This window comes from Acipenser ruthenus, chromosome 4 (assembly GCF_902713425.1).
Source record: "Acipenser ruthenus chromosome 4, fAciRut3.2 maternal haplotype, whole genome shotgun sequence".
NCBI lineage: Eukaryota > Metazoa > Chordata > Actinopteri > Acipenseriformes > Acipenseridae > Acipenser > Acipenser ruthenus.
The window spans coordinates 45,624,850-45,650,698 of record NC_081192.1 but is presented as its reverse complement, the minus strand read 5'-3'; the positions used below and the strand labels follow the sequence as shown (position 1 = coordinate 45,650,698).

Genomic DNA, 25,849 nt, shown 5'->3' with positions numbered 1-25,849 from the left:
AGGTAGGATACCAAGCTATACTGTTACAAAAAGAGAAAATTGTTGAAGAATGATGTAACCACAGGTTAGGTATAAAAACGTCTTATTTAGAGCTCTTTGTTAGACGAGCGGAAGAAGGCTGATACACTGTTGTCCCTGAAACTGGTAATTATGCGCATTAATGCCTTTTTTGTATTGTATGCTGATATTGAAGTTTGATAAAGCATTAGTATTAAACTGAATAACTGTTGTATTGAGCTACAGTATTCCTTCTGGGTTAATCTAAAAATAATCATAATAAGACTTACACTAGAGAGCTAGTTAACAATAGGATGTAAAGTGTTGTTTGTTTAGTTGACATACATTGCTTTTAAATCAGTCTAGAATAAAATACTTGAAAGAAGGATTAGGACCTGCCTGCTCCAGTTATCTGACACATGCTAATTATAAAGTTAGAGCTGTTCCAAATTCTCTGAACTGGAAAAAATGCAAGTACTCTTATGCAAGGTATACATATATTTCATCTTCCATAAGGAACTAGATTTGTGACTGGAGAGAAGTTCTGCATGTTTCAGCTTTAAGGACACTGTCCTTCTTGGGAGGAAGAGATTTACAGATGAATGTTCTAAGAACACTACAATTGTATTGACGAAGTGTACAGTCCTAACATGTAAGATAAAAGGGAAAACATCTGGACTTGCTGACTTCGGGCCTCGTTCACTAAACAGTAGTAACGTGCTTTGCATGCAGTAAGCCCTTTTACTGCAGGCTTTGTACACCTGCTGTATTCACTAACCAGTGGCAGGCAACCTAGCACGTGGAAAAAAGCCAGTGGAAAAAGTACCATGTTCAAGTCATTTCAATATAATGATTAATGTTAATGGGTGGAAATGTATGCAAATTACGTCACAAAATACTGTGAGGGAGGTAGTTGATATGCAAACCATATTCACTTAATGGTGCTAACTTTATTAGGTGCCTCTGAGTGTGTTAAAAGTATCACTTATTGAAACAGGCGGTGTCACAGAACAGAACCAGGGGAATAAGCGCACAAGAAGAGTCAGGGAGAGAGTACTTCGGACCAAACAGATGTTACTAGGGGTAATCAAGATCAAGGGGTGATGCAAGTATAGACACAGTGCAAATAATTTTGGATGCAAAATTCAAATTACATTGCGGCCAGGAGTACAGAGAGCAGTAGTCGCGTATGGCATGCGGTGCATGAAAATACAACGCAAAAAGAATGTCGGCGGAAGAGCAGCAAAGTCTTCTGAGGTCACTCAGCATGAAGCTGAGTCGTTTGGAAAAGCCTCAGCCAACATCAGCTATGCTAATAACCTTAAGAATTGATATCGTCCTGACCTTTCAGCATTGGCCTGACCTTTCAGCATTGTTGTGTTGTGAGAACGGAGGAAATGTGATTTAATCAACAGGTTTTATTCAGCAACACAGCAGCAAGCAGCATGAGGTCAGTAACACTTTTCTTTCTGTCTTTTACTTCCTGTGTAGTATCTATATACACAGTGACATCTACTGTCCTTTTGAGATACAACACCACTTACTCCTTTTTTTTTTTTTTTTTAAAACAAATTGCATTACTCATTTACAGTAAAACTATGAAGCAAATGAAAATATATTACATTAGCATTCTAACATTACGCAATTACATAAATAAACAAGTTATTATTAATCAGGTATTATTAACTCACGAGTAAATGTTACACCATGATGGTGTGGTGATAATGAATAAAGACACTAGAGAGGTCAATACTCAAATCCAAATTAACTTTATTCCTGAAACATAGCAATAGACAATAGAACAGATCAGTGTGGATACCGTCAGCAGCAATCGGTCAGTCTCTTGGTGCGCTGAGTATCTAAATCCACATTACTGTTATTCATATCCATACACCATAACATTCACCAGCTTCTAGATTCAGTCATTGCACAAGATTGTCGATTAATCTATTGCCACTAATTCACAAGTTCCCTTCATAACACGACCATTGGATTAATTTTGTATGTTCTAGTCATCTGTATAGCAGTTGTCGTATGCCCAAAATGGCCGCCTCCGCAGGTATGGCAAACTGGCCACCGCCATGTTTCGTCTGTCTGCCAGCCGTGCAGCTTGGCTGTGGCTGCACTGAATGTCGTGCAATGGCAGCTGCCCTGTTTATATTTGCAGAAATGCCATTTCTTGTTTTCTACGCTCTCTCCAACTGTAACTCAGAACTCAAACACATTTATCTTACTCCCGATCTCGATTCCAACCACAATATCCTCTCTGTATTAACTATAAGTTTATTTAAACACAGCACTCGCCACGTGGATCGGGTCACATTCCCTTAGCTTGTTCCCCTGGCTAAGGAATCATTTTACTGTGGCGAACAACTACAACATTATTTACAGCTGCAACTTGTGGGGAAAACTTCTACTACTGTTTTAACAGAGAGCCTTACCTGAAACATAGCAATAGACAATGGAATAGGTCAGTGTGGATACCGTCAGTACGTCAGCAGCAATCAGTCTTTTGGTGCACTGAGTATATATATCGTTACCTACCTGGTTCCCTGAAAGAGAAGACGTCCAACATTACTTATGGAATATGCCTGCCTATTGGGTAGGTATTACTGAGTTCTTTATTTCAGAGCTGCCGATAGACCCCTTCCTTGGGATGACACACTCGGTCCCGCCCACTGAGGGATTAAACCAGGAAGCCATTTCTCTTTTTACATCGAACCTGTGAGGGCGACCGGTGGCCTTTGTGACAGCCTCCAATACAATACTCCCTTTGGGGAAGATGTAATTGCCGCGCGCCTTTAAGAAACTGGGTAGTCAAAAAATGCGCAACAGGAGATACCAAATCTATGGGGGCATGGCATGCAAAAATAGCCACTAAATACACCTTCAATTTGGAAGGTGACCTACCAGCATCAAGCAGTTCTTGTAGAAACTGTAAGATAACTGGTATGGGGCAAGAGACTGGGTCATGACTCTTAGTCAGACACTAATTCTGGAAATACTTCCACTTGTAGGCGTACAACAACCTAGTGGAATCTGCCCTAGCGTTCTGCAATGTACCCACAACCCACAAAGCGCGCCAGTAATGCAGCTGGTGTGCCGAAAAGGGGGTCTGCAGCCGCAAGCCTTCAGGAGCCCTGCTGGGGCTGCTGAGGTTGTGGCGGGTCAGTTTGGGGTGGTTGCCTAGGGCGGTGGCTCTGGAACCGCCTCCTGGGACACTGGAGTGTGGACTGGCCACGTCCTGTGTTCCCTCTGTCCAATCCAACAAGGCCCAATCCAGCTGCCAGACGGCAGCTGGTGGAATCACTCGACAGCGGAGATGCAGCAAGGCCTAGTCCCGTGGAGGAACTGTCCCAAAACTCTCCCAAGAATGTAGTTTTTAGAGAGAAAAAACATGCACACTTCTTATAATACTGCACAGTCAGTCGCTCACATATGACAGACAGTAACAAAAAAGGCATCCTGCAATGTAAGCGAGCAGGCTGCTGGAAATGCGGAGACAGAAAAAGAAACTTCAGTTAGGAGTCACTGATTCCGGGAAAGCGGCAAGCCAGCGTTCAGCACAAATGCAGGGGAACTGCAGTCGACTCAGGAAGCTCTTTTTACAGACGGCGCTTAGTTTAACACAGAGGTCTTACCGTACCATCTTGAGAAGCAAAAATAGAGTGACCCTGGGATTAAATATGCAGGTCTTCTTCGTCTTGCCCTTCTCCTCTGAACGTGTTATTGCCTCTCCTCAACAAGAGACAAGTGTCGCTGCATCAGGAAGTGGACCACAGCAGCCATCCTGAAGCCAATGACAGGTCTCTGCAGGTGTGTGCTTTTATATAGCTCTTAGTTACTCGCTTCTACAATGGTTTGCACCTTGTATAAGAGGTGTAAAGTTTTTGGAGGGTCAGCAATTGCTTAAGTGCAGGGCAAAATCCTTATATCACATTATAACGTTTGCACCCACTTAGTATCCAGATCCCGCCCAATTCCATGCTCTTTTCTTCATTTGAATGCATTTTAATATAATTTTAGTGGATTAATGATGGCAAAGTGCAAATCTGATAGCGGGTGCAGGACGCCAGGTGTACACCGTTCGTTACATACACCACATTTTTAGCAACCGCTAAAATCAGATTTTACGGCTGCCTAACACGATTTACAGCAGCATTATGGGGGTTTTGCAAATGCAAATCACTTTTCACGTATCTTTACATCACCCCCTAAATCTGATCTAGAGCCACTTACAGATAGGAGTCATGCAGTGCCAGGTCTAGTGAAATTGCTGTGCACATTACATTATTTCTCCATCCTTGCTCCTCAGTGGTGGAACAACCTACACATGGATATCAGGACTGCTCAGTCCCTGACCACCTTCCAGCACCTCCTCAAGACACACCTGTACAGACAGCATCTGTAAACCTCACAACTCTCAACCATACTGAACTATATGGCACCCAATTGTACCAGTACTTGTATCAGCTTGTATTGCACAGAACATTCAACTACTGCTCCTAACTATAACTACTTACAGTATCTTGTATTTGATTGTACTCACATTTTTGTAACTGCTCTTATTTCAAATCATTCTCATCCATTTATCATACTTACTATGTGTTCTTACTGGACTTTACTCCATATAAGCAAATATTTACTATAAGTTTTAACTGCTCTTAGTCAGACTTGCTCTTACTTATACCTTACTGTATTCTTTATTTTGCTCTTACTTGAATTTGAACTTATTGTACTTTCATAACTGCTCTTATCTGTATTGTGATATTCTGTAATGTGATAACTTGTAATGTGATATTTTATAATGATATACTTTGTACTGTGATATTTTATAACAATTTTAAGTCACCCTAGATAAGGGTGTCTGCTAATAAATAAATAAATAAATAATAATAATAATAATAATAATAATAATATAGCATCTGGGTCATTTCAGACAACTGTCAGCAATTAGTGGGATATCGCAGCCCATGTTTTAACAGTGTTGACAGTAGGTACTGAATGCTCTGTTGAAATGCACAAGGAAGTATATCTGTTATCCCAGAGAGACAGATGCTCTGCATGATCTAAAAGTGCCTTTTATAAAGTGTCTGACTTTCCAAATGTATTGGGGATATTGATTGCTCCCACGTAGCACTTTCACCCTGGAGATAACAATAGCCTTCCCAAGTCTTCATTTAATTCTCCACTATTAGCTGAGTCTGCAGTACATATTTAAGATGAATCAGTCAAAATAATGAGTGGCAAGGTTGGATAGTAAATATGACTTTATATACTGTAAAGCCATAAATATTTGCCAGCCTTTTATTATGTGTTTTTCACGTATGTAAAAAAAAAAAAAAAAAAAGTAAACATTTTTTGTCATGAATCTTAGTGCTGTACATATAATGAAGTAATATACTACTACCAGTGCAACAGGTCACCAACTTTTCTGGAGCAAAATAGGATTTATGAGTGTGATTCGCCAAGTATTTTGGTTGCAAATATATAAGTCTTCTTGACAGCCCTTCACCAAGATTAATAACTTCCGCTATGTCAAGTACAACACGAAGGCGTAATTTATTTTTAGACGAGTATCGCGGTTTATATGAATAATTAAATTATACACAACGCCACCTACTGTGGAGAAAAAAAGACGGTGGTACAATATTTTGCTTAAATATAGCTGATACAGCATAAGTAAATAACTAAACAACATAAATACATAACAGAAAATGTTTTTGAAGTTCATACTGCAAGTTGTTTTCTTTCTTTTGTAGTATGATTTGTAATTCATTTTCTGCTAAGTCACAGAATCGTGTTTCAGCAGTTTTTTTCATAGAGCCATTTTATCTTGTTTGGTGGAGGGCGTGCCTTTGAAAAGGGGCGTGTGAACAGGATGTGAGGTAGTGTATTGACTTCAGTTTCCAAACAGAATGTTCCCAAAATGTCTGTGTTTATTTATAACAAAAAAGAAACCACCCCTTTACCAACTATGGTATCGGGGGGGGGACATGGCGGTTTTGCAGACCCAAAAATAATAACATATAATGATAATCTCATGTCTCCAGTGCACAAAACTGTGCTCTTCCAAAGTCGGGGATCATGGTGCGTGATAGTGCTGTGTAGTGAAGGGAGTGTTCAGGGGTTTGGGCTGGCTCTGTGGTAGCAGCTCCTGCTTCCTTACTCCCCTTCTGAAACACAAAATAACACACAACACGTAAAAAAACAAACAAAACTCTGGCTGTATCTCACTCTCAGCACAAGGGGCCGTACTTATGTAGCTGCACCGCCTTTATACTACCCAACTCCTCCCTGCAATCAACTCGGTGCCATGGTTTCTCCAATCGCTGCCTGCCCCATAGTTGATCACAAGGGATTTGTTTCGCGTACGTGCAGCTACGCGCTTCCTTCAAGATGGCCGACTTCCGGTTTCTGCCTACCGTTGATTCGTCCAATCTATGGGGAAGCATACCACCAATCTTACACAGTGCCCTTTCTGGTTAAGATGGAGATTTACAGCTTGGATTCTTTCATTCTCTGTCACAGGAAGGGACTGACAGTGATGTGAACATGTGAACCAATCACATGACAGACTGAGACTATTGCCCAGTGGTGTAAGGATGTGAAGGCAATAGTTTAAATAGATTTCCAAGCACTGATATATATATATATATATATATATATATATATATATATATATATATATATATATATATATATATATATATATATACACACACAAAGTATTGTCACCTTTACATTAAAACTCTGTAAAAATTGAACAGAGCGAATAAAAAAAATATTGATTGAAAACCATTACACAATAATTAAACTGCATTATAAAGTCAATAGCCAGAAAATAGGTAATTATTTCTAACATCTGTTGAAGAAGAATGTTTTGGCAACAAAGCAGATGGTGGTCAAGACAAGGGAGTTAGATTAATGTTAAGAAAATCACTTGTCGCAAACTACAACAAAGGACATGGTCACAGAATAGTATCAAAGAAATCTGGAATACCAAAAGCCACAATCAGCCTGCTCAGTTACACTTGCTGACAGTTCTGCATGTTTTAGACCTGTAGGTGGCAGTAATGACCTTTCTCCATTTTTAGTTGTGCCAGGATATATTTTTAAACAAGACCAGTGGATTCATTAAAATAAATTATAAAATGATACATGGTAAAATGAATTTGGATGTGTGTGCATTACATTAGTATACCCATTATTATCTCAGACTACACGTATGTCACACTTTAGAGTTTTGTTTAACTCTACCACGTATTCAATTGCCATGCAACTTGGTATATGCCCTTCTTTAGTACAGGTTATAAAATAAATTATATTCTTGGGGTATATTTATGCTGTTTGTTGGTCCATCCAACTGTGGCGCTGTGGAAATCTAGCTTTGGTGTGCTAGGAAAGTTGGCATACAGTATATATACATTTTAAAAAAATAATAATAACTTAACTGACTGAATAACTTACTTCAACATTCATTAGTACACATTGAATTCAAGTTACAATAGTAGGTAATGTTTTGCAATTACATTCAATTCAATAACAACACATTTATACAACAAGCATTAAAAGTAGGCAGCAAGAAAACATTTCAAAATGTAATCGTTATGTTATATTTGGTGTTGAACACTTTTAATGATGTTTTTTCTTTTAGTTGGGTAGAACAAAGCTTTTTTTAAACAGAAGATTCTTTTACTGAATTGAAATATTTAGTTTTAAGAAGCAGTTGCATTTTCAGTACAGTTAAGCAACAACACTTCTTTCTAATCAGACAGAGACCTCCACATATTCCCAGAATCTGAAATTCTCAATGATTCTCAATAAAACAGCTGAGAATAATAATCAAACACGCCATTCCCTTGTTCTTTCATAACCATGAATTTGAGACGAGCACAGTGAACATTTTGGAAATCAAGGTACAAAATGAACTTGATTTAACTTTATTTCCTTAAACAATTTTATTTAGTAAGCAGTATATATAAAACACTGGGGGGTTGATGGTAATATGCTCAACATCCATAAGTAGAGATAAAAGACTATGCAGAAAGACCTCTTCTTAACCCACTCTCTCAATGGGTTTAATCATGTGAAAACCTTAAAAACAAAAGTTAACCAATGCAATTTCCTTCTTGCAAGGGGGGTAAGCAAAGTGTGCTCCATATATCTGTTACAGAAACTGTGTTTTACCAGTCTGATTTTTTGTGGTTTTAAAATGTTTTTTTTTTTTTTTTAATACAATCTGAAATGATAAATCTTTCTCTTTGAGAAAGCATCCCAACGAAATGGATTGATGGATCTGTAGGTGGTATCTGGTGGTAAAAATATTAAATACACCAGTGGAACAGTGATGCTTTTGGTCTATTACAAATCAGGCCCTTGTTCCAGCCAGGTCTTTAGTTGTTTCATTAAAAACATTGGGCCCTATTTTTTTTTTTTTTTTTTTTTTTTTTAATTTAGTCGTTGCCAATTAGTTTTTTTGTTTTTTTTATTTTCTCCCCAATTTGAAATGCCCAATTATTTTTAGGCTCAGCTCACCACTACCACCCCTGCACTGACTCGTGAGGGGTGAAGATGAACACACGCTGTCCTCCGAAGTGTGTGCTGTCAGCCGCCTGCTTCTTTACACTCTACAGACTCACTGTGCAGCCACCTCAGAGCTATAGCGTCGGAGGACAACGCAGTTCTGGGCAGCTTACAGGCAAGCCCGCAGGCGCCCGGCCAGACTACAGGGGTCGCTGGTGCACGGTGAGCCGAGGACACCCTGGCCGACCTAACCCACCCTCCCCCCGGACGACACTCGGCCAATTGAGCGCCGCCCCCTGGGAGTTCCCGTCCACAGTCGGCTGTCGAATAGCCTGGACTCGAACCGGCGACGTCCAGGCTATAGAGCGCATCCTGCACTCTAGCGAGTGCTCTTACTGGATGCACCACTCGGGAGCCCATTTTGAGGCAAGTTCAAATACAAATTGTTAGCCTGGATTAAATTAAAATTTTAACAGAACAAAACTAGTGTAACAATAACTTAACTGCCCCCTCTTTCAACTAGATATATCTCTTTCTAGTTTTACACCATTACATGGTTTCATAAGACATGGTTGAAATAATACCCCTTTCACATTGCATATAAAATTTGCAATCATCACATTCTGAAAAAGCTGTGAATATGTTTTATGGTGATTATTAACTGTTAATAGAGTATGAGGTTCTTGGCTGGAAGAACCATTATTAAAGTTTAACCATAATTTTGCATGTTATTTTTGCTGTTTTACCATGCTTTTCCCATACTTTAGTTTACCATGTTTATTAATATACTTTTCCATACCTTGCTATTCTTTACTAAACTTTTATAAGGGAAAGTCCTGGACTGGAAGTTAGAACCTTTTTTTTTTTTTTTTTTTGCAGTCCATAGTATGTGACCTACAGTCAATAGTTTGTAAGTAGCCTTCAGGTGTGTTAGCTGGATTTATGGTAATCAACCAGCTGCTTCCTTCTTCCCACCCATCCAGGTAGCAGAGCCTTGGGCAAAAACCTGTCAGAAGCTGTAAAAGCTGTCATATGATAGCATGATAGCATAATTGTGTCTGCAGAGAATAAACTCAGTGCAGTTTCATGCACCCAAGAATTCCAGGAGTGTCTGGTTATTCTGGAATACATATTCAAATATAATTTAAATGCAAAGAAAATGTTGTTTTCAGGAAATTAATATATTGATTTAGTATTCTGAAAAAAAGCCCCTTTCAGATTGCTTAACTCATGCACACTCTTTTTTCAGATTGCTTAACTCTTTGATTGATCGATTGATTGATTGATTGATTTGAAAAGGAAAAAGGTTGAAATGTGGAAACATTTAGTGAAATTTAAATTGGAAAGAAAATCATAATTAATGATATTATTTGATGTTATGGTTGTTAAATATCTGTCTCCCCAGATGCATGCATAAAGTATTGCTTTACGTGTTTCCTATTATTATTATTATTATTATTTATTATTATTATTATTATTATTGTTCATGTAAGCTCAGCAACCCTTATCCATTTAGGCCTTATTTGTTATAGTTTTAATACATTTTATTGAATGTGTCATAACAGTTGAATCACAGATATGCTCAAAACAGAGATTGAACAGCGGGCTCTATTCATAAAACTAATCTGCACATACAGACGTGCTCAAATTTGTCGGTACCCTTACAGCTCATTGAAATAATGCTTCATTCCTCCTGAAAAGTGATGAAATTAAAAGCTATTTTATCATGTATACTTGCATGCCTTTGGTATGTCATAGAATAAAGCAAAGAAGCTGTGAAAAGAGATGAATTATTGCTTATTCTACAAAGATATTCTAAAATGGCCTGGACACATTTGTTGGTACCCCTTAGAAAAGATAATAAATAATTGGATTATAGTGATATTTCAAATTAATTAGTTTCTTTAATTAGTATCACACATGTCTCCAATCTTGTAATCAGTCATTCAGCCTATTTAAATGGAGAAAAGTAGTCACTGTGCTGTTTGGTATCATTGTGTGCACCACACTGAACATGGACCAGAGAAAGCAAAGGAGAGAGTTGTCTGAGGAGATCAGAAAGAAAATAATAGACAAGCATGGTAAAGGTAAAGGCTACAAGACCATCTCCAAGCAGCTTGATGTTCCTGTGACAACAGTTGCAAATATTATTAAGAAGTTTAAGGTCCATGGAACTGTAGGCAACCTCCCTGGGCACGGCCGCAAGAGGAAAATCGACCCCAGATTGAACAGAAGGATAGTGCGAATGGTAGAAAAAGAACCAAGGATAACTGCCAAAGAGATACAAGCTGAACTCCAAGGTGAAGGTACGTCAGTTTCTGATCGCACCATCCGTCGCTTTTTGAGCGAAAGTGGGCTCCATGGAAGAAGACCCAGGAGGACTTTTGACAGAAAAACATAAAAAAAACAGACTGGAATTTGCTAAAATGCATATTGACAAGCCACAATCCTTCTGGGAGAATGTCCTTTGGACAGATGAGTTAAAACTGGAGCTTTTTGGCAAGTCACATCAGCTCTATGTTCACAGACGAAAAAATGAAGCTTTCAAAGAAAAGAACACCATACCTACAGTGAAACATGGAGGAGGCTCGGTTATGTTTTGGGGCTGCTTTGCTGCGCCTGGCACAGGGTGCCTTGAATCTGTGCAGGGCACAATGAAATCTCAAGACTATCAAGGCATTCTGGAGCGAAACGTACTGCCCCAGTGTCAGAAAGCTCTGTCTCAGTCGCAGGTCATGGGTCCTCCAACAGGATAATGACCCAAAACACACAGCTAAAAGCACCCAAGAATGGATAAGAACAAAACATTGGACTATTCTGAAGTGGCCTTCTATGAGTCCTGATCTGAATCCTATTGAACATCTACAGAAAGAGCTGAAACTTGCAGTCTGGAGAAGGCACCCATCAAACCTGAGACAGCTGGAGCAGTTTGCTCAGGAAGAGTGGGCCAAACTACCTGTTAACAGGTGCAGAAGTCTCATTGAGAGCTACAGAAAACGTTTGATTGCAGTGATTGCCTCTAAAGGTTGTGCAACAAAATATTAGGTTAGCGGTCCCATCATTTTTGTCCATGCCATTTTCATTTGTTTTATTATTTACAATATTATGTTGAATAAAAAATCAAAAGCAAAGTTTGCTTTCTATTAAATATGGAATAAACAATGGTGGATGCCAATTACTTTTGTCAGTTTCAAGTTATTTCAGAGAAAATTGTGCATTCTTCGTTTTTTGTGGAGGGGTACCAACAAATTTGAGCACGTCTGTATAAAGACGATGGTAAAAGCATACAAAAATATCCTAAAGGATTATAAAAGCTTAGTGTAATAGCATGGTAAGCCACAGGTAGGCAATCTAAATCACAGAAGTATTGAAAATCACAGGTCACCATGATAAAATCAATTAAATGCACAGTACTTGGGAAGTTTTGAAAAAAAATAATGGGAAAATGCAAATTTAACATGGTAAACTTTTTAAAACTGTTTTGAATATAACAAGGGTGTACAAATTCCTTACATTTTCTGTGCTGTTTTTTTTTTTTAAATGCTTGTGAGTGATGTATGAGAAGTTTATTCATATCTCATATCACTTCTCCTTATTCACTTTTACAGAGCATGCATTTCTTGCTCATATGAGTAAAATCGGAAGCTGTGGATATGAGCAGGAGCTTATGTCGACACCATTACAATATCATTAGAGTAGTGTCTACATGAAACCCTTGCAGAACCATTAGCAGAACACATGCAGCAGCAATGACAACACATTGGAATTAGAATAAACAATGCACAGGGATTCTGATGTGCCAGGAAATGGGTACTGTATTGGATTCCCAATGTGTTATTTAATACCATTATTATGTGTGAAATGATTACTGTCTGTGCTACAGTTGTAGCACAGCAGCATTACATTTGAATTGCAGTGGCACAGCACAAAAATATGAAAGACAGACTGATGCACCAGAGCAAAAAGAGCCTGGCTACCTGTAGAGATGTCGCCTGACTTCTCAGAGAGCTGCCCACCATTGGGACCAAGCCCTCGGCAGGACGAGGTCCGAATCATGGTGAGGTCACCGCTATAGATTATGAGAGGGCTGCATTGTGATGCGGCTAATTCCAAGGGCTGGGTGCTCGGTACCTTCAGGGGCATATAGTTAGTAAAGATTGAAAACATATAAGAGAGGGGCTGCTGTTTGCTGAGGCTTGACATATAGAAGGGGGGTCCTCACCGCTTGGGAGACCAGACACACAGGGGAGAGCCCCTGCACATAAAATGTAAAGAAGGGGTCCCTGCCGTTTTGGGGACCAGACACACAGGGGAGATCCCCTGCACATAAATAGTGGCTTGAGAACCTGAAAGGAAGAAAGAAAGTGGACTCTAGCTCATTGAGAGCTGCCCTCGATGAGGTGAATTATAGACTTCTGAAGCTGAGGTGGAGATGAGCCTGAAATGAGAAGATTGCCTCGAGTTACGAAGGGAGAGCTCCTTCTGCGAGGTTGACTAGAATAATCTTAGCTCCTCAGCTTGTGAGGGGAGCAATAGTGCATGAGATGCTAAAGGTTGGGTTTGGCTGGGGGTCCCCTCTGACTCACGGAGAACCTCCCTCGGTAGGTAAAGGAAGCATAGCTTGCACGAAGATCGGGGAAGTACGACTCACTAACCCCCCAAAGGATGGACCCCCGGCTCCCCGTGAAAGATAAATAAAAGAACCGCTAATGCATATAAAAAAAAATAACACAACTAAGGAGGTTAGTATCTGGCTCCCTACTAACTATGTGAAGACCCTCCGCTCCGTGGATAGGAAAAAAAACACTTTCTTTTTAGGGGGAAAACCTTTGGTGGTCCCGGAGGAAGGGTCGTCCCCACTCCGGACATACTAGTAATAGACTGTTGTGCAGAAGATATGTCAGATGGGGAAGAACTTATGTATGATTCAACTGCTGATGAGGTCCAGCACCCCATATTTTTAATTATATGCTGGTTAATCTTGCTCTTGCTGCTGATGTGGCTGCCCCAATTCTGAATGAATGAGGAATATGGAATTGAGGGGGAACTCCTGCTCTGGAAACCAGTGTGGACAGATGAGATATAACCAATGTCTGGATATAACAGTGTGGCTTGAATTGATGAAGAGGGGTCAGAATTTGAAATAGGTTTGCGTTCTGTGATATATTTCTGCATGGAAGCATATGGGCATAGAGGAGAGTACATTTTTGATCGCTGAATGAATTGACCTTGCCGGAGCTGATCCATTTTGGAAATGCGCAGGAAGAGGATAAAGTGGGAATCTGAGATGAGTGTGAGATCACTGCAGTGAATATCCAGCATGGGAAAGCTGGCAATAGAAGGACCCGCATATTCTAAGCATCTTAAAAAAACAAAATATGTGGTTAGACATATAGTTTCCATTGTTAGGTTATCAAATGTAGAGAAGAAGCCTTGATGGAGGACTGAAATCAAATTGGCAAGAATATCTATAGAGATAGGCAGGCGAGAAGGAGAAGCAGTCGGAGAGCTCTTAGAGATTCCACGCAAGATGAGACGGACAGCTGGTATTGATAGTTGGGGAGGTAATGGACATCAAACTAAATTGGTATTGTATTCCTGACTAATAGGATTTGATTGTAACTGGTGCAAGGTGTAAAGAGTCCTTTGCATGTACTATAAAAGCCATAATCCAGTCCTGGTTGAATGGGGTCGGATTAACCCTTTGCGGTCCATTTATTCAGTGCGTCTCTGGTGCGTCAGGTCCAATTTATTTTCACATGCGCAGTTTATTTTAGACGCGCTGTTTAAAAGTTTTTTTTCACAGTAAAACAGGTTTAAAAGGCACTTCATATCAACAGGACACTCAGTACTGCATCTCCAGCCCCCCCCCCCCACCCCTCGTCCTCTGTATTTTTTCACATACCTCTTGATAGTAGTGCATACCAATAAATCATCTCCTGATCACTCGCTTTATCACCAAACTCCTCAATAATGCGATCCAAGTCATTATTTTATTACTATAACATCTCAAAAAAGCTCTGCAAATGCCTGTGATATTCTTTGAGCACTGGATGCAGAAGCAGCTATCTTGTTTGTTTATGTCTGTGTTATCTCTGTGGTGCCGGGGCTATCTGTATTTCTCAGATATGCCCCCTTTTTTCGGCTTCTTTCAGTCTCACTCGGCCATTGAATAGTTTTCTCGCCTTTTTCCAGAGAAAAAAACGACTAGAGACCTGTTTTTTACGTCTTTTTGATGATGTCGAACAGGGTCCGACATTGGACCGGAAAGGGAAAATAATAATGTCAGACCAGGTCCGACATGGTGGATCTGAGGGAGGAGATATCAAGAGAAAATCATTGAGTAGGTGGAGCAAAAATGGAACATGATATGAATTGAGAAGTATCCAGCATAAAGCATTTGAGAGAGTATCAAATATTTTGGGGTTGCTGCAGCAGCCAAAAGTTAACTGAGTAGAAAAATAAAAATGTTCTTCCAGCATATCTTGAACAGGTGATGAAGAGAAGGATGGATTGGCATTACTTTAAATGCATCTGATATATCTGTTTCCTGATAATTTAATTGAATAAATTGTGCCTGAGATGGTAATGTATTGTAGAGAAAATTGATCGTGAGGAATGAGCGAGTTGAGGCTACTGGTGCTTGATCCCCGTAGTGCTGATAAGTCTATGACGAGACGCTTTTTTCATGACATTTTCCGAGTGGTGATTGCTCAGGTGAGGCTGAAGAATGGATGGGCTGCTGAACAGCTGAGCGTTGCTGGGGAGTTTTCTTGGGTGGAAATATAGGTTCTGCTGAGATGGATTCACAGCAAAAAATGAAAAGGGATTCTTTATTGCTCCCTGCTGGGATTTCACCGCTGTTTTTGAGGAGGATCTTTATGAGCTTGTTGAACGTGCAGTCCTTAAAGTACAGTCGCTCTGGAGGTGTCTCTTGGGCCCGGAGCCGTTTTGATCGATGGGGATTGACTCCTTGGACAGTGGGTAGTGGTATGCTGTCCTGCTCGGGAGGCACCTGTTCGGATGACTGAGACGTCTGATAGAGAGAAGGGTGGTGGGATGACCAGATCCTGGGTTGAAGCTGTCGGAGAATGTTCTGTTACAGACAAGAAGTGATCTTCAGAGTCCTCCAAATCTAAGGAAGAGTTGTGCGGTTTTTAAATTCTTTACACAGAAAGAAATTGCGGAGGGTCTTGCAATCCGCTTAGGTTCACAACCAAAACAAAAAACACAAGACAGAGATATACCGTGTGACTAATGGTTTAAATAGGAAGTAGATTTAATTGATGATAGGAGATCACAGGATAGGGAGGAGCCTAACTCCCACTCCCCAAACCACACTAATAGGTTAACATATAAATGAAGGTAATTATTAATACATTTTTACATGTTATATTAGGGTGCATATAACAAATCTGTCCTCTTGATGTTAAGGCCTAATCTTGATGACTAAACCCTAACCCTAACTCTATATCAATAGTGTTATGGCAAGTGTGTCTATGTTTTGTAGAACCCCTATATTATATTATAACACTGTCAAAAACTCAAAAACTGTAATATGATTTTGTTACAAGGGGGATATCTGGGCCCTAACTATTACTTACGCTTAATTTAAAGTCTAATACATTATGTTTTTGTTTATAAAGACACAAACCCAAACGTAATTTAAAAACAAACCAAAAAACAGATTATGTTTTATGAATTGGGCTATTTGTATTTTTGTCAGTGCCTTTATAAGGATATGATTCCACTTTTTAAAATTTGTGCTCTTCCTGGTATGTTAGGTTGCTATGGATATTCTACTGTAGGAACGTAGTTAGGCACCAAAAACAGAGAGCTTACGGAAAACCAAGGGAAGCCTCTTACTTGTCAGGCTGCCGGGTAGACAGATGGAAGGAGGTAGGTGATATACAGAACAGACTGGAGTGAAAAGAATAACAAGCCAATCTGTGAGGCATTAGAAAAAGGGAAAACATCTAAGCACGTGAAATCTGTGCAGTGTTTGACAGCCAGTTTAACAACACCATGGGGAAGTTAAAGCAGGAAAAAGTAAAATAAGGATGGATCAAAGGTCTCATGTGAATTTGGAAGAAGATTTAGTGAATGGGCTACATAAGTCAGACCACAAACAAAAAAAAAGCATACTACTTAAAAAGAAAATACAAACAAAATACTTCAAAAGAGTGTTTTTTAATATTTTGTCAATGTAATTATGTCATTCTCCTTCCTGTTTATTAACCGCCTATATTGACTTTTCTATGACACAATTTAATGTGTGTCATATAATTTGCATTGCAAACAAAATCTAGTACGAGATGCTTTCTAGATAATGCAGTACCCTCCTAAGTACAGACTCAGAGTGTCACTGTACTGTACTTGTTAGTTTATAGTAACTGATCTAGCAGTTCAGTCCTGTATCTGTAACGTCAAAATACATGTCGGACTCAAGTCAAATCAGACACCCCCAGGCATGGCCATAACTAGCTATAAGGACACTGTGTCTTGTCCTTGGTTGTTTATTTGCATCATCAATACTGATGCTCATGTAAAAATTCTGGTAAAGTACAAAAGACTCCTTAATTTGCCGTGTAACATAGATTTGGAGGTTAAATAGTAAATACCAAGCAGTCATATAAATTCTGCCAGCTGTAGCTTGAAACCTAAATTTGACCTCGGTAGAATGTCAGCCCTGGTTATGATGCTACCTCCAGGGCATGTCTGAAAGTCTCGAATCCTAAACACTGAGGTGATAGTGGTGCATGTAAACTAGCTTTTAAGTAATGAAGTATTTCACTAGGTGGAGACAAACTGACATTGAACTGAACAGACATCTGGCAACATATAACTATGGAAAAATATGATACAAGCCCCTCCAGCTCCACAACGCTAACAACGGATAAGATGATTGGATATAAAAACCTGAATGACCAAAACCATTGTTACAGTAGTGCCTGTGCCTCCTAAGATAAATCTGATGCAACTGTTTACAAAAAAGCTGCAGGACTTTCTATGTGTAAGAAATTAACTATGCAGAAAACTTCCAACTCATGGGTTACATTTATTTTTTTTCAAATATTAATTATTGGCTTATTTAACTAAACTCTAGAGAAGTTTTATTGAAAGGCATGTGATTATTATTATTATTATTATTATTATTATTATTATTATTATTATTATTATTAGTAAGAACATAAGAACATAAGAACATAAGAAAGTTTACAAACGAGAGGAGGCCATTCAGCCTATCTTGCTCGTTTTGTTGTTAGTAGCTTATTGATCCCAGAATCTCATCAAGCAGCTTCTTGAAGGATCCCAGGGTGTCAGCTTCAACAACATTACTGGGGAGTTGGTTCCAGACCCTCACAATTCTCTGTGTAAAAAAGTGCCTCCTATTTTCTGTTCTGAATGCCCCTTTATGTAATCTCCATTTATGACCCCTGGTCCTTTTATCTTTTTTCAAGTCAAAGAAGTCCCCCGGGTTGACATTGTCTATACCTTTTAGGATTTTGAATGTTTGAATCAGATGGCTGTCTCCCAGGATATTGTTACCATATAGGTAATTTTCCATTTTGGATCTTTATTATAGTTTCCATAAGTTTACATATAATAGAAGTCCGGCTTACTGGTCTGTAGTTACCTGGTTCGGTTTTGTCTCCCTTTTTGTGGATCGGTATTATGTTTGCTATTTTCCAGTCTGTCGGTACAACCCGTGTCAAGAGACTGCCTTTTTTCTGCCCCACGTCTGCTATTTTAGCTTTTTGTATACTTTGAAACATTTGTTTTCTTTTGTATATTAATAAACTGATTTACGTTTTCTATTGGGAGGATCTCATCTGGCCCAGGGGATTTGTTTATTTTAAGAGCTCCTAGTCCCTTTAACACTTCTGCCTCTGTTATGCTAAAGTTATTTAAAATTGGATAGGAACAGGTCGACATGTGGGGCATGTTGTCCGTGTCCTCCTTTGTAAAAACCTGTGAAAAGTAATCATTTAATATATTTGCTATTTTTTCTTTTCTTCATCTATGATTTTGCCATTTGTGTCTCTTAGACATTTAACCTTCTCTTTGAATGTTCTCTTGCTGTTATAATATTGGAAAAACATTTTGGAATTGGTTTTAGCCCCCTTAGCAATATTGATTTCAATCTCTCTCTTGGCCTTTCTAACTTCCTTTTTGACTTGTGTTTGCAGTTCCAAGTACTCTTTCTGTGTGTCAGTAGTAGTAGTAGTCGTAGTAGTAGTAGTAGTATTGTTGTTATGTATTGTGGACAAGAAACTGGTGTGTAATTTATGTGTTTTGTTTGTAACTATTCATCATGTCTTACTTCAATAAAACTCGTAAATTAAAGTCTCAATTCAAAAGCATTAGTACAGTTGCGACCAATCCAGTAAAAACTTCTTGTTAATAAATTTTCATCAGGCTTCAAGTTACATTGTACTTCACAGTGCCATGGCTTTATGGAGTTAAAGTAATCTAGCTCCACTGCATGGGATGAAATTTCAAAATAGTTCTGCAGTATCATTTAAGCCAAACAATCTGGTTATTACTTCACAAGAAAAAAAAGTAACAGTACTAGATGTTAGGGTAGGAATGATATATTATTTATATGGATATTGTTTCCATCTGGCAAGGCAGTCTGTCAATCACAAATACCCTCCCTCCCTCTCTCTCTCCCTCTCTCTCTCCCTCTCTCATATCCACTTATAACAAGGCGTGTATTTGGAGTTCTGCAGTACACTGCGTCATGTGGCTTCGAGCATGTTAGCTTAATTGACTTTATTCTTGTTGCAAACACCATCAAAACAAAACGCTCACGCTGAAAGAAAACTTACGGGCCACTTTTTTTAAAGACGAAAGCCTCCTTGCTAAACAGATACTTATGCACTGCTTACCATTTTAACAGAAAAAAGTGCGCGGAGGAATAAAAAAAAAGCAACACGTATCCGGTGGGATTCCATAGAGAGAGTGTGAGTGAGCGAGAGGTATAAACAAGTGTGGAGAGGAGAAACGGGAGTTACAGCGCGTGGAGGAATTGTTAATAAGATTTGATATTTAAAATCAACACGAATTTCTGCACAGGAATAATGAGGAACGTTTGGATAATCTTTACGCTCGGTGTGGTGACATTTCTATCGGGTGAAATGGTAAGTTTTCGTTGGGGGGCAAAACCTGGATATCATCATTATTAATACGAAGGCAAGTTTTTAACAGTTGTTAGATGGATGTGTAGCGTTGCAATGCAATGCTTATGTTGCAGTAGTTAGCGCTGGAGTGGTTTTCGTGGTGCTGCAAGCAGTTTTGCCATAAATAAATCATTTGAAGTTTTCTTTCTGTGAACCTGAACTTGTTGAAATCATTCGTAGCTTCAATTACAAATATACTTGTGGATATAATAAGGGAAAAGTATGAAAAGCCGTGGAAGATCTTTGTCAAAAGGAGTATTTTGTGTGTGTGTGTGTGTGATTTGGTTGAATAGTTGTCCTGTAATTTATTTGGAAAAATAGTTATAATTAGAGGTGTTTGTTTAATAATAATAATAATAATAATAATTATTATTATTATTATTATTATTATTATTATTATTATTATTATTATTAATAACAATAATTAGGTACTCTCTCTCTCTCTCTCTCTCTCTCTCTCTCTCTCTCTCTCTCTCTCTCTCTCTCTCTCTCTCTCTCTCTCTCTCTCTCTCTCTCTCTCTCTCTCTCTCTCTCTCTCTCTCTCTCTCTCTCTCTCTCTCTCTCTCTCTCTCTCTCTATATCTATATATATATATATATATATATATATATATATATATATATATATATATCATTTGGGAGTCCGGTATATTTGCGAAGAAAACAAGAAGCATTGTTTTGTCGCTTTTGTTTGCAGCATGTACAGTATTTACTTTTTAAATGTAGCTTCTAATTGCGAGCTGAAATGGGGATGTTCAGGTCTGCTATGGACCGGTTACCCATGCAAGGTCTTTGTCGCAGTGAATACAGATCAGATCAAAGAGTTGTAGTTAATCTAGCACCGTGCACTCAAGAAACAATCGTTTATGTTTTGTAGTTAATGAATTCCATTGGGGTAATTTTCCATTGTGCCAAACATTTAAGTGATGTTTAAAAATAAATAAGTAAATAAATAAAATAGGATGACGTTTTCTTAAGATTTGTTTATAATTATATATACTTTTAGATACTTTTTTTATTTGTAAATGTTCCGTGTTCTGGTGTAGATAAGTATTTAGCATCCAAGAATATATTCCTATTACAATACAGTAATTACTCCTACAGTATGACAATTCTGTACTTGTGACACGTTTTGTAATTAATAACCAGGTTCAAACTTGAACTAACACTCAAGTTCAGTGAAGTGCATTAATAATAATAATAAAAATAATTCCTCTCATAAGCATATATAAAACAGTATTTATTGCAAGCTAGTAAATTACAAATCCGATGTCTATGAATTTTTTTTTTTTGGGGATAAAATATTTAACTATAACCCGTTCATAGATCCACATTTCTAATGTACACCCCATCTAATTATTAAATCCCAGTCCTTACAAATAAACCTTTGCATCAAAAGTCTGTTTGAGTTTATGAACAGGAAGGGTACAACCTCCTCAAATGCACATGGTTTAAACTCTGTGTATTTAATAAATAGAACACAGCTTTGTTGTTGAAATAAAAGGAACTGGGCTGAACATTAACCAGAGCTAGCGGGAGATGGACAACTGAAACATGCCTGAGCTTATCGCAGAAGGGAAAATATTGATGTGATCTCAGTACATCAGTGTAGATAAGTCTTATTATCCTTTTTGTAATCTGTTTTATTTGTTTTAAGGCAAATCTGATGCATTAAATGTTTGATCAGTGATGTAAGTGTACATCACAATACCATTTCAACCAAGCAGATCAAATTTGTAAACCACAGGTTTTATGAAAGCCCTGTGAATTAAAATGCCCAATGGGAACCGTTTTGCAATCCCATTTCATCAGCCAACTTTCTTGGAAAGCCAGAGTTCTGAAATGTATTAGATCGTGTTTGGCTGAAATGACAGCAGTAATAAATAGTGACCTTCTTTTTGCATTGAATTCTGTTGTATAAACATCCAAAGCATGTCAGGTTTAACAAGGAGGTTACATTTACTTTCTCCATATGTAACCATGTTAACATATGGAAAATGCAATGCTGGTCAATGATGGTATTCTGTATATGGTATAGTATTGTCACATATCCTTCAGTTTCACGCTCTTAATTTGTGGATTATTTTACAGTAGAGATTTGGTTGTGTCAGTCATTTACTATAACTATACAAACTTAAGTTGGGAGCCAGTTTTAGAAAACATTTTCCAATTACAGCAGTTAATGCATGCAGTGGTGGTCTAATGATTTTGTATTGGTCATGTCAGAAATGGATCGTTATGCAGAACGAGGATTTTTTGAGGACTCAAAATTATGCCTTTTATTATAGAGGCCCTGTTGAGCAGGGAACCTTCTCCAGTGTGTTGGGACTCTATTAAAACTACTTTAGAGTGATGTCCTTGTAAAAGTAAATGGAAACATTCTTGAGCAGAATGTTCATTGACATTTGGTTTCTTACTGCATTTATAGGCTTCACTGTTGCAACGCTTGATTTATGATACTACCATCCTCATTTTGCAATAGTGGTGGGATAAAAAAATAAATAAAACGGACAATAGGTCTATACTGTTAACACGTTTATTCCAAATAATATAGTTTTAGAAACTACAGTAAATTTTAAATGGAGAACGCAGGATGCTATCCTGTGGGCTGCTGGCACAGTTTTAGTCCGCTGTTCTCATTTTTCCACATTCAAAACCTAAAGTGGGTGGGAGTTAACTAAGATCCTACATTCAATTTCGAAGTAGTGCATGGTTATTAAATCTTTGCTAAAATGATGCATCAGACCCTGTGGTCCTCCTGTTTTTTAGCAGTCCATTTGAGTTTAGCCACAATTGACAAAAAATAAACAGCTATTCCATTGACTAACTCTATAAATTTGCCAACTGAACATGTGCACCCAATTTAATCCATGACAGTTGCTTGACAAAGTGATAATGTATTCTCAGAACACTTTGGCTTAAAGTTTTAAACATTAGCTAATATAAAGTCCCATTCACACTAGCATGCTCTACCCGGGTCAGGTCCGGGTGTTATGCGTGTCGGGTACACAATTTCACACTGCTTTTGATAAAGCAGGTTTGACCTGGGTGACAGACACAAGTACACAATGTGTGTATCAATGCCCCGGAAGTAGCTTGTTACTGACGCTTCCATCCAAGCTTCTCTGGATTGAACCGTCAGCCCAAATGTTGATTAGAGCAAATGTTTCTTCATCCCTGCATCGATCTGGCTCATGGTGTCTGTGTCTCAATGAAAAAAAATATGTCTAAACAGAATAAACTGAAATGTTCCTTGCAGAAGTGAAGCCTTCACGCAGACGTGGCTGTTTGTTATTGTGTCGGTTCACGAACGGCAGTCCTGCATTTTGTCTCGCTCAACCCGGGTCAGAGCATGTCAACCCACATCCTGAGGTCACTGGGACCTGGGTTAACCCGGGTACGACCCAGGTACATGGTTTCGTACTATGCGGGATTGTGACCCAGGTTGCCAGGACCCGGATACGGGTGCCAGTGTGAAAGTGACTTAAGTGAGGGAATATTTGTCCCTGTGTTATGCAACTGGCATCTTTCCTTATAATGCAGTAAGATTCAGAATCCAGCTCGCACTGTGCCTGTCTGGAAAGTTGGTAGCAAAATGGCCTGATTTGGTAGCGATTTATTTGACTTAATTTATATATATATATATATATAAAAAAATAATAGAATATCCCAAACTATCACATAGTAGGCCTATATTTAAATCAGAAATTATTTATTGAAACCACCTTGTGCTCAACTAAATAATGGAACTAATGCAATATCTACATTGGGTGGTACAAATCTCAGTCATCTACAAATCGGGACGCTCTGTTATCAGTGGTTTCCCGCTTTATGAAATAATGTACGTGTTTAAAAAAACTAATACCGGTAATTATGTACATGTTCACTCAGGGTCAGTCATATAAACTGCAGCGTAAGGTATCAGAAAAATGTTATTGGATAAAAAAAAAAACTAGTAGAATTAAGAGTTCTAGGTAGCAAAATGCTACCAAATATACGTTAACTTCAAGCCCTGGTTATCACAAGTACTGATTCACATATAGCTAAATCCTGTCCAGGGCTTGAAGTGTGTGAGAACAAAAATATTGTTTCCTGCAATACAATAATTTCCCCAGGGGAACTGTTGCCAATCTATCCTGGTATACATGCATATATATTTTGTTAAATTTTGATTGCACAATATAGCAAAATTATTTTATGTTCTGTATAAATATATGTGAGTTTTGTTGTTGATGTCTGAATACATGTCATAGGCTTTTTAGTTATTTGCATAGTTCTCTTAAACAAGAATGCTAAATGATGAGATCAAAACAGAAGAACGGGCAAAGGTTTTTTCAGCTGAATCTTTGCTGAGAGAGTGTTGCATATCAGTGCCAGCATGTTCTGTGCACTTATTTAAATGCATTCCCTGCTGCCACTTCCTTCTTTCCGAGTAAATACCTGCAAGGTCCTGTTTTTACATTTTCTAATATGACTTTAAGTGCTTAGAAATTATTGAAGCTATAGGCCATGTAATGAACCTGAACACGATAAGCTGTAAATCACTGTACAAAACAGCAACTGTCATTATAGCTTGAGACAAATTTTATGTTCATTTGGTCTAAATAATGGGAGGCAAATGCTGATTATGAGCTGTAAAAAACAGTGGCCCTTCCATGCTTTTTCTTCTTTTATAATTAGTTTGACAAATGAAAACAAAAAAATTCAGGTTTGAAACATTAGCAAAAAATAGATCCATGTTTGGCTGCCTGCTTTTTTACATAACTCTGCGTTTTAGATTGTTCCTTAATAGGAAATGTATTTCATATCAGAAAAATATGCTGTCAGGTCAGAAGGCTTAAGACATAAAAAGAATAATAAGATTAGATCAATTCTGTCACTTTGTGCGTACTCTGTTAATTATCCATAACCTTGTATAAAAAGTGATACAGTACATTGTTCTAGGATATTCACTTTTTAAGATGGTCTGAAATTATTTTGGTGTATTCATTACAGCTCTACATTGTGTTAAGTTGTTTTTTTTTTTTTTTTTGAGGTACAGAGCAGATACTGTAATGTGTAATGGAATCCCATATTGTGACAGACAATGGCCTTTGTACAATAATCTTCATAAGACATTGACTAGTGAAACATATCCAGATTGCCTTCAAATTGACAGGCAGAGAGATGGTCACAACGAGTGAACTTTCTGTATAGAAATGTGTAATAGATCGGAAAAAAAAAAAACATTGGAAATGTGAAAAAACGGCAAGTTATTAAAAGTGCCTAGCCATTTAAAGTGGAGATATCAAAAACACAAGCTAAGTTAGAAGAAACAATTGGGGCAACCTTGGCCAGCACCAAGCAAATAGGCACAACTGTAAAAGCGATGGGGGTCCAGCTTGCCTCAATTGTTTCTACTAACTTGGCTTGTGTTTTTGATGCAAGTTTGATCCGCTTTTATTGTGCCTTTTATTGTGTTTTTGTATCAGATCTCGCTTCTTTTGTCACTTAATGGATCATAAAACACACACACATTATGGGAATAGCAAAATTGTTCAATCTATATTGAGGCAATGCATTGCCGTTTGGATAGGGTAAATTTTAAATATTAGTCTGTTGAAAGGGTTAAGATGTGAATCTGTGTAACGTAGCGTAATGTAGTTGGAGTAAACATATGACTAGTTAAGGTTCAAATCCTGCTATATATATATATATATATATATATAATATAAACCAAGGTACTCACCAACAGACTTCAAGGTAAGTTTGACTTGGCACAATCAAATGAGCAAGGAGGATTCAGGAGTGGATTTAGCACAATGGATCATCTTCAAGTTGTACGGCAAGTGATTCAAACCAGCAATGAGTACGAACTACCACTTTGCTTGGGATTCATAGACTATGAAAAAGCCTCTGACTCTGTTTACACTGTATTAAGCTCTCTGAAAAAACAAGGAATTGAGAAAATGTACAGAGACTTGATCAGTACCAGATACAAGAATGCAACATCCACAGTAAGACTCCATAAAAACAGCGACAAAATCAAGATTGAAAAAGGAGTTAGTCAAGGAGATACAATTTCTCCAAAGCTCTTCACAGCCACCCTAGAAGACATTTTCAAAACACTGGATTGGGAAAATAACTCAAGTCATGTTCAATAAA

At 38.2% G+C, this 25,849-nt stretch overlaps 1 protein-coding gene across 1 annotated transcript in view; it reads left to right on the top strand.

Annotated features, from left to right (window-relative positions):
• Positions 1-19,221: 19,221 nt before the first annotated feature.
• The window catches only part of LOC117399351 (syndecan-2-like), a 45,687-nt gene continuing 39,059 nt past the window's right edge, over positions 19,222-25,849 (top strand). Inside the window, exon 1 of the mRNA XM_033998448.3 lies at positions 19,222-19,667. Within this exon, the coding sequence (XP_033854339.1) occupies positions 19,608-19,667 (60 nt within the window). The 5' untranslated portion in view covers positions 19,222-19,607. The remainder of the gene's footprint in view (positions 19,668-25,849) is intronic.